A 10,254-nucleotide genomic window follows, 5' to 3' on the forward strand; every position below is an offset into this window, starting at 1 on the left:
GCAGACCAGGCTGGCCTTGAACTCACAGAAAATCCACCTGTCTCTGCCTCCCAAGTGCTGGGACTAAAGATGTGTATCACCACACCCAGGAAGCTCTGGTTGTCTTTAAGGAGCTCTCGAACTTCCCTCGGTAACGTCACAGGCCAGGCCTCCATGGTTCTCAGCAGTCTGATCTCGCAGGCTCCCATAGAACAGCCACTGAGCTCTGCATACTCCAAGTTCAGGTGCCACCACAATAGTCTCCAAAACACCGTCATGTCTGTCACCTTAGGATCCCTATTGCTGTGATAAATCACCATGACCAAAAGCAACTTGGAGAGAAAAAGGATTTATTTTAGCTTATACTTCCAGGTCACAGTCCATCATTGAAGGAAGTCAGGGCAGGAACCTGGAGGCAGGAGCTGAGGCAGAGGCCACGGAGCGGAGCTGCTTACTGGCTTGCTCCCCATGGCTTGCTCAGCCTGCTTTCTTATAGAGCCCAGGACCAGCAGCCCAGGGATGGAGCAGTCTGTAGTGACCTAGGCCCTCCCACAGGCCAATCTGTTGGGGGCATTTTCTCCATTGAGGTTCCCTCTTCCAAAATGACTCTAGCTTGTGTCCAATTGACATAAGATTGTCCAGCACAGACCATAAGAGACTAGAGAATGCTTCCAGGCAGGTCCTGTATGGGGGATACTCTAGGCTGCTGAGTCATTTGAGTGGTCCCAGGAATAGACCTGAGTGGGCAACAGCGACGGAGTGAAGGAAAGACGAACATAGACCCAGGGATACCTGGGGTCAGGCGGTCTGGGCCTTTGCCACCCTGGTAGTTCAGCACGTTTGTGGTACAGAGCTGAACAGAGAAGCGGGTTATTGCATACGGCTGAAGGAGGCAGCTTATTTCAGACACATAAACCAGGAGACAGGGCCTATATATACAGAGGGATTTGGAAGGCGGGTTTATTTAATCTCTGTAAGAGCAGTCTCTGCAGGGGAGCGGTCTTCAGACTTCCAGCACCCAGGGGGAGAATGGAGGATGCTTTCCGCACACCCTGTCAGCATCACACATGGAGCGGAAGACAAGGCTTCGTCCTTTGCCTCAGAATCTGAGGCTCTGGAGTCCTCGGCATGCCCATGACCGTGTCAACAACATGTATCCCCTCAGCACCTCACACACTCGGGCTTCCTCTGGGGTGGGGGCCATTCCTGAGGCAGGTGGATGGGTGGGCCCAGGGTCAGGGGTGAGCGTCTCCCAGGGAACCCTGCTTAGGGAAGCAATGTGGCAGAGAACTGGGGTTCTGTGGTCACAGAACTGCCAGCTCTGTGTGAGGCCAAACACTACAGTGTGGGGGCCATTGAGTTGAGAAGGGGGCCTGGTGCCTCCTGAGCAACCCTGAGCCCTTATAATATGGGAGGGTGTGTAATGGGGCTTAGGTCTAGGCTGAAGACTTGGGGACAGGGTGGTTGTATCTGGAAATCTGCCCCAACCCCCTTCCTGAGATGGACACACACATGAGCACACCCATACACACTGAGGTACATACACGCATGTGCTAATGGATGATACACACTGTAGCACATGTGAGCATATATGGGCCTGCGTACACATCAGGAAATGCGTGTGTGCATGTACCTGCATGCACACAGGCACAAATCAGAACATCTACGCCTGTATGCACACATGCAGGAACCTGTGCCTTGCAAGCCCACAGCCATGCATCTGCACATGCATTTGTACCCGTATGCATGGATTAAAGCTTGCACACAGAGCTGTGTGCTTGCATGTATGTCTGCATATGCACGTGTTGGAAGCTTGCATGGAACCCACAGAAGCGCTTCTGAGGGGAAACAGAGCCACCAAGCTGGGTGAACAGGGGCTGCCCCGTCCATCTCCACCTGAGTCACATTTTCTGGAAAGTGTGAGCGATGGTGTGAGTGAGAGTGAGCTGGGGGCTGGGCCTTCTGGGGGCACAGGAAGGAGAGGAGGGTGCGTGGGGAAAGCGGAGGCACCAAACCTCAGCTTTAAAGTGAGCTCCAGGGGCCGCAGGAGCCTTTAGCAGTTTGCAAAGCCCAAGCATTGGGCAATTGTGGTTTCCTCCGGAGGGGAGGAACTCAGGCTTGCCAGCCCCGTCCCTGGGCTTCTGGGCCTCAGCTGCTCTGGCATGGAGCATGTGGTACAGCCTTCAGTGTTTGTAGTGGATGGACAGACGGACATCCCGTTCAGACGGCTGGGACAGAACCACAGGAGACAGCGCTGCGGCATTGTCCAAGTCAGCCTGGCCCTGATATTGCTGCTGGGCGCCGGGCTGGCTACTCAGGGCTGGTTCCTACTGAAACTGCATCAACGTCTTGGGGACATAGTGGCTCGTCTGCCGGTAAGTGGGGCTCGAGGGGACCAGGGGACCCTCTCCGGTGTTTGTCTCTTTATGGCTGTGTGTGCATGACAGGCAGACCCCAGGGGTTCTGCTCCTGTCTTTTCATCTATACATGGGGATCTGGTGGAGGGATATGAGTGTGTGGTGCCGGGCGGCTTCCCTGGGGTACACCTACATGGCTGGTGTTGCTAGCCGGACCCTCGTCCCCATCACTGCCATCAGGGCGGTCATCCTGGTTCGCTCTCAGATGGCGGTATGCTTGCTCTCCGTCCCTTTCAGACAAGCCGTGGCTGTATCTGTCTGTGTGCCACAACTGGTCACTCATGTAAACAATATGCTCCTGTAGTCTTCATCTTTGTTTTCCTGTTAAGTTTTTTAAATTACATTTACTTATTTAGTGTGTGGATGTGAGCGGGTGTGTGCGTGCTGCAGCATATATTTGAGACAACTTTATGGGGTCAGCTCTGTGTCTCCCTTTTTGTGGGTTTTGGGGATTGAACTCTGATCACCAGGCTTGGTGGCAAGCACTTTTACCCCCTGAGCCCTCTCACTGGCCCTCAAATAATTTTTTTTTAAAAATGTGTGAATATTCCAAAAACTCTAAAAACAATTCTGACACGCTTCTTCTGGTCTCAAGCATCTCAGACACTCAACTTTTGTCAGATCTTAGATGGGTTCCATGGCACACACCTATCGTCCCGGCTCTTGGGTGGGAAAGGCAGAAGGCTCAAGGGTTTCAAGGCCATCCTAGGCTACTTAGCGAGTTTGAGGCCAGCCTGGGCTACTTGAGAGCCGATCTCAGAAAAAAACAGATCTGATTGTGTGTGTGTGTGTGTGTGTGTGTGTGTGTGTGTGTGTGTGTGTTGTGTGCACATGTGGCCCTGTGTATGTGTCCGTGGGTGGTGTCCGCGGCCGCGGCCAGACAGTCTCATCACCATGTGCCTGTGTGACTCTGGGTGCGGCCTGTCCTCACCAAGCACCCTATCTGCATTTCAGGATGGAGACACAGGCTCCTGGGAGAAACTAATGCAAGGTGAGTTTGGGCCCCAGGCCCTGAGAAGCAGGTGGAATGCTCTGCCTCTCCCCACACCCTAGGATCACCCAATGTGATTTTGCAGAGCCCCACAGGTGCCCCTCCCCCAGGGCTGGAGAAGCAGAAGTCTGGGTCACTCCGGAAGGGGCTGAACCTGACACCTACCAGCGAGAGGGCGGGCGGCCTCAGTGACCCCTGCTTCTCTCTGCCTCTCTAACTTCTGACTGTCTTCCTCAGAGCGGCGAGGGTCTCAGCAGGCCAACCCAGCAGCACATCTCACAGGTGAGGGGACCCTGGGTCTTCACATGGGATGGGACTTGGGGTGTCCTGGGAGACCCAGGTCTTCGAAAGTTAGAGCAACCATGTATACATTCATCCAGTGTGTTTTTAATTTTTTTTTTTACATTTGCTATTTATTTATTTATTGTCACTCACACACATACACATGCCACAGTGTGGGGGTCAGATGTCAGCTCTCAGGGGACAATTCTTTTTTTCCACCTTGTGGCCTCCAGGGATTGAATTTAAGACATCAGGCTTGGCTCCAAGTACCTTTACCCTCTGAGCCATTTTGCTGGCCTCATTCATCAATGCTCACTGACAAGTGGCCCAGAAATCACAGCCACTGAGGGCCATTTAAAGTCATCCCTTCCCCCTTCTACTCATGGGGACACATCCCAAGTTCATCAGAGGCCTCAGAGGATGCTGGACACAGACCTATCACGCCCAGAGTCTCTCTATGTAGCCTGGGCTGCCTTGGAACTTGATATGTAAATCAGGCTGGCTTCACACTCCCAGAAATCCAGCTGCCTCTGCCTCCCGAGAGCTGGGACTAAATGTGTGGGTCACTACGCCCAGCCATATGTACTCTTATTTTTTTCTTCCATACCACAGACGGTTTGATTTCTAACCTAACACAGTAAGAAATTAATCAGAATAGACATAAAATATGCTATATAAAAATATGCTGTATGAAAAACTATTTAAAACATTGAAGGGGGAGAGGGAAGACAGTGCACAAAGTGTGTCAGCCAACAGACGGAGGCAGAGACAGGAAGATCCCTGGGACTCGCTGGCCAGCAGCCTCCACAAACAGGGGACTTCCAGGTTCAGTGAGAGCCGTCTTCTGCCTCAAAGATAAGGTGGCCGGAAACAGAAACTGAGAAAGTTGCTTGGTTGGTGTTGATTTTTGGCCATACGCACGTGTGTGCACACACACACACACACACACACACACACTCACACACTTTTTGAGACAGGATCTCATGGAGCAGAGCAGAGGATGACCTTGAACTGGTGGTCCTCCTGTCTCCACCTCCCTGGGTGACAGGTGTGTGCCACCACATCTGGTTTAGTCTGTGCTGGGGATGGAGCCCAAGGCTTCCTGCATGCTGGGCAAGGGCTCTGTCTCCTCAACCCCAACCCCGTTTTAAATGTTGACGCTTCACTAGGAAACTTAAGTACCCTGTGCCTCAACTTCCTCTTTGGTTATAGGGTTTTTTGTTTTTGTTTTTGTTTTTTTGTTTTTTTGTTTTTCTTGTTTTTTTTTGTTTTTGTTTTGTTTTTTTTTTTTGGTTTTTCGAGACAGAGTTTCTCTGTGTAGCTTTGCACCTTTCCTGGATCTCGCTTTGTAGACCAGGCTGGCCTCGAACTCACAGAGATTCACCTGCCTCTGCCTCCCGAGTGTGCTGGGATTAAAGGCGTACCACCGCCCCAGCCAACTTCCTCTTTGGTATTCAAATGGCTTTGCTCCTTTCTGCCTCAGTTTCTCCCCCCTGCACAATGCTAACTGTGCTGACCAGTTCTCTCTCTCTCACTCTCCCTCCCTCCCAGGGGCCAATGCCAGCTTGATAGGCAAGGGTGGACCTCTGCTATGGGAGACTCGACTCGGCCTGGCCTTCTTGAGGGGCCTGGAATACCACAACGGGGCCCCTGGTGACCACTGAAAGCCGGCTACTACTTACGTATACTCGAAAGTGCAGATGATGAGCGGCATGGGCTGCCCCCAGGGCCTGGCCAATGGCCTCCCCATCACCCACCGGGCTGTATAAGCGCACATCCCGCTACCCCAAGGAGCTAGAACTGCTGGTCAGCCGGCGGTCACCCTGGCGGGCCGAGCCAACAGCTCCCGAGTCTGGTGGGACAGGTAGCTTCCTGGGCGGCGTGGTACACCTGGAGGGCCGGGGAGGAGGTTGTGGTCCGTGTGCCCGGGGACCGCAGCCTGGTCAGACCCCGAGACGGCAACGAGGTCCTATTTCGGAGCATTCATGGTCTGAAGGCTGCGGTGATGATGGATTGCAAGGAGGAACCTCTCCAGGACAGACCTCAAGCCCAGCAAGCAGGGATCTTGGAGTTCCCCTTAAGGATCCCTAAATTCTGCAGGTGGAGTGCTCAGGGACCATGTAGACTACTGACCTGCCTTGGGAAATCTTCAAATTGAAGACTTAGGGTGCGGAGCCCAGGAGTGTGGGGTCAGCCCATTTGCCTGATATTCAGGAAGAAAGAATAAAGCTTGGGTATTTATGGGTCTGATGCGGACATCGTGGACTTGGGATTTCTGGGCTTGTGGGTTGGAGACAAGAAACCTCGCCGAGGTGTTGGGGGGAGTTATATCCCCAGGACCCTGTGGGGAGCATGCCGGGCTCCACACACTGGCCTCTCCCATTAATCTGCTGCATTGGCTTCCAGCCACCAAGGCAGCATTGGCCAGCTGGCTGTGACTGGCCTGGGGCCAGCTCCTGAGCACACAAATCCTTCAGAGACACTCTGATGGGACCTCCGTGCCCAGTCCAACACACAGCTGTGACACAGTCCAGAAATGATGAGGGAAAGGAAGGGAGAGAAGGAGGGAATGCCGAAGAGAAGGAAAGAAAAAAGGCAGAAGGGGAGAAGAAAGAGGAGAGACGGGAGGTGACACCCTCCGGGGCACTTTATTGAACACACTTAGAGCAGATGTACCAGGCCCGCAGGACGCCTGGAGCTGGAGGGCGTGGGAGGCGGCTCAGAGGGTAGAGAGCTTGTGGCCCGATCACGAGGATCAGAGTTCAAATCCCCAGAGACGGGTGTGGTGGCGGGTACCTGCAATCCTATCAGTGGGAAAGGGGGATGGGAGGACCTGTGGGCTCGCTGGCCACACAGTCTAGCTGAAGCGGTGAGCTCCAGGTTTAGTGAGAGCCCCCCTCAAAAAAGGTGGACAACTCCTGAAGATGACATCTGAGGCTGTCCTCTGGACCCCACAGGCAGGACACATGCAGAATAAAATAAAATAAAGAATCTTAAATAATAGTATTTGAGAGGCTCCTTATATGTTCTAATCATTTGCCTTGTTCTGTTTGTCCGTTTGTTTCAAACCAGGTCTCAAGTAGCCCAGGCTGGCCTTGAACTTGCTATGTAGCCCAGGCTGGCCTTGAGCTCTTGATCCTCCTGCCTCTATCTCCTGAGTGCTGGGTGGACAGGTGTATGTCACCATGCCTAGATAAGCACCTTGTGTAGATTATGCCTTCTTTATTTTTTTCATATTTTTTGAGGCGGAGTCTTGAGCAAGCCTTCTGCCTCAGTTTCCCCAGCATCTAGAATTACAGCTGTGTGTTATCCCAGATGAACATCTGTACAGAGGAACCTAAGCCCCAGGCAGAATGTGTCGCCCACATCTTCTCAATGCAGAGGCCACACCCGAGATGGACAGAGCATCCTCCCTCTGCTCAGGAGTTACGGCCAGTCCGAGCCGACCTTCCGCCTCCTGTCCTTGCCACGCCGCCACCACTGGTGGGAGGCGGAAACATCCCAATACCCCGTCACCCCCCCACTGAGTTTCCTTTATGCTCATCGTGGCCTGTTTCCGTGGCTTTGATGAGACCAAGGTGTGGGGACAGTGTATTTATAAAAAGCTGCAGCACCCAGCAGTTTCCGTCTTAAGAAGAAAAAGAAAAAAAAAATCATTCTTGAAGATTTTTCTCAGCCTTGAGGAGACTAGAGGGAGAAGGCTGTAGATGAGGAAGGGGGTGTGAAGACACTAGAAGAGAAGGGAAAGGGTGAGGAGGGGGACGAGGAACACCCTGGGAGGCACTGGTAACTTCAGATAAGGCCTAGAGGCAGGAAGCCCCTGGCCCAGTCACTGACCTACCTCTGTGTTTCTTCCACCCCCCTGGGGCTCCACCACTCTGTTTCCTGGGACCCCATTCTCCCCCTAGGCAGTCACCTACCACTCTTCCCCTCACCTTTTACCAAGACCCAAAATTAATGACCGTATAGCAACGTCTTAGGATGGCCGTCCGACATCACTGTGTTCAAACGGGAGACGTTGTTGCAGAGAGATCAGATGGTTCTTACACTCTGGAGCTGATGTTCTATGTTCAAATCCCTGCTCTGCCCCTTCCCAGCTGGGTGACTTTGAGATCCATCCTTGGCATCTCTGGGCCTCAGTTTCCCCATCTACATAGCTTGGGCTGCAGTGAGCTCGTTTATCTTTAGTAACTATTTTTTGCATGAGTTGGTTGTCACTGTGCTGTGTATGTGTCTCCCCAGAGGTGGTGCTTTGGTGCCGGGTATGGGGTACCTCCCTCCAAATTGTTGGTCAGAGGTCTCCCAGAGACCACCAAAACAGTGCAAACTATTGCCATTGCTCTTTGTTGCACACCCAAACTTGATAAGACCCTGTCTTGCCCAGCTTGAACCTGTGAACTGCAGTAATAACTGGCTTGGCAGGATGTGCCCGCTGGTGCATGTGGCACAGATGTCATGGGGGTAACTAACTGGTTGGAGTTAAGGCCCATTCCACAGGGGAAAACTCACACCTGGTGCTGTGAACCGCCCAAGAACCCATGTTTTAGATTCTACTACTACTATTTCGCTAAATGGACATAGTGCGAAGCTGCTCTCTAAATCAATATCTCGATATGTGTAGATCATACAGCTCTCAGACCTCATCGGAGAAGCTTCTTGGTGCAGTGAACAATAGTCAATGCTGAAACCCACAGTGGGTCACACAGGACAGAGAATAAAAGACGGAGGAATACTCAGTCACAAATGGGAAGTCTGTGTCACATCCCTCCCCAAGGCTCAGGGACCATCATGGAAGAGGGAGTAGAAAGACAGTAAGAGCCCGAGGTCAGGCAGGACCAGAGCAAACCAGTGTCTTCTGGACAGGACAGGACCCCAGCACTCAGGACCACACAGCCGCTGTGGTGGCCTCACCGGATCAGGACAGACAGCCTTGCACGGAGTGGAGGGGCTCATGACCACACCCCTGACTGAGGAGCTACAGAGGGACGACAGTTGATGGCCTTGATGGCCGCTGGGGGAGCGAGAGAAGCAGCTTTCTTCAAGGGTGTGGCTCCTGGTAGTCCACAGTGCTCCAGTGGATGGCCCTACCCGTGTGGTGTTTGAATGAGCATGGCCCCCAGAGGCTCATATGTCTGAATGTTTGGTGCCCAGTTAGTGGAACTCTTTGGGAAGGATTAGGAGGTGTGGCCTTGATGGAGGAGGTGTGTCTCTGGGGTGGGCTAGGGGGGTTCAAAAGCCCAGAGCAGGCCCAATTTCTCTTTTTCACTCGGCCTGTGGATCAGGATGTAGCTCTCAGCTACTGCTCCAGCGCCATGCCTGCCTGCTCCCAGCCATGATGATCACGGACTGACCCTCTGAAACTGTAAGCAAACCCCAGTTAAATGCTTCCTTTTGTAAGAGCTGCTGTGGTCATGGTGTGATAGAACAGTGACTAAGACACTCATGCAGGCAGTTCCTGCTGGACCCAGTGAGTTATAAAGAGGAAAAGGACATGAAAGTTGGAGTATGGGGGTCCTGGAGGAGTTGGAGGGGGAGGGGGTGAATATGATGAAAATGCATTATACACCTGTAGGAATTCTCAAAGAACAAATTGAAAATACTAAAAAAAAAATGTGAGGCTTATTGGGAGACCATTGGGCAACTGGGAGCACACCCTCAACGAAGAGAATGAAAATGTGGTCCCTTCTTTTTTCCTTTCCCACTTCCCAGCCACAGGGCGACTGCCCCCCTCGTAAGGTATTCCCACCATGACACACCCCCACCAGCTCAAAACAACAGGTGCTACCAACCATGGGCTGAAACTGTCCAACACGAAAACTAAATAAACCTTTTCCTCTCTGTATACTGTCTCAGAAAACTGACCCAGCTATGCTAACGTGCACATCTGAATCTCTGATTGTCTCGACTACTGTGTCAAAGGCAGCCTTGCATTGTCCACAGAGCATCTAGTCAGAGCGTGTTTGCCAAGGGGAACTTGGTAGCCGATATTTGTGTGCGTGCGTGCGTGCATGCGTGTGTGCATGTGTATGTGCGTGTGTGTGTGTGTGTGTGTGTGTGCGTGTGTGTGTGTGTGTGTGTGTGTGTGTGTTTGTGTACGTACTTATGCACGTGGAAGGCAGCGGTCAACCTTGGTGTCCTTCTTCAGGCACCGTCTACTTTGATTTTTAGGCAGTGTCTCTCACTGACCCGAAGCTCATTGACTCAGGATGGTGGCCAGCGTGCCACAGTGACCCTCCTGTCCCCTCCGCTCCAGTGCTGGGAAGACAAGCACATGATTGTAGGGATTATCTCGAGGCAGAATGACCCCCACACACTGTGGGCAGCACTATCCGCTGGGCTTGGATCCTGTACTGTATAAAAGCAAGTTGAGTCACAGAGGCATTCATCGCCACATCCAGGATGCAGAGTTTCCAGCTGCTTCCAGCCCCTGGGGCTGTGGCTTCTCCACCACAGGGGATCACACCCTCGAACCATGAGCTGGAATCCTTCCTCTCTTGAGTTGCTCTGATCAAGGTATGTTACCATAGTCACCAGAAAAGGAACTAAGACACCCAGGAAGGTGGGGACTGGGATGAGCAGACTGGG

General features: G+C 52.6%; 1 protein-coding gene across 1 annotated transcript; it reads left to right on the forward strand.

Annotated features, from left to right (window-relative positions):
* Positions 1 to 2,141: 2,141 nt before the first annotated feature.
* On the forward strand, positions 2,142 to 5,844 carry Tnfsf14 (TNF superfamily member 14). The gene is given in 9 exon segments (XM_059252155.1): positions 2,142 to 2,354; positions 3,351 to 3,387; positions 3,625 to 3,669; positions 5,221 to 5,426; positions 5,428 to 5,493; positions 5,496 to 5,531; positions 5,533 to 5,565; positions 5,567 to 5,629; positions 5,631 to 5,844. Coding segments are annotated over 9 exon segments (732 nt in total). The 3' UTR covers positions 5,664 to 5,844.
* The last annotated feature ends 4,410 nt before the right edge of the window (positions 5,845 to 10,254 follow it).

The sequence above is a fragment of the Peromyscus eremicus genome, unplaced genomic scaffold, assembly GCF_949786415.1.
Source record: "Peromyscus eremicus unplaced genomic scaffold, PerEre_H2_v1 PerEre#2#chr22_unloc_1, whole genome shotgun sequence".
In the NCBI taxonomy this organism is placed as follows: Eukaryota; Metazoa; Chordata; class Mammalia; order Rodentia; family Cricetidae; genus Peromyscus; species Peromyscus eremicus.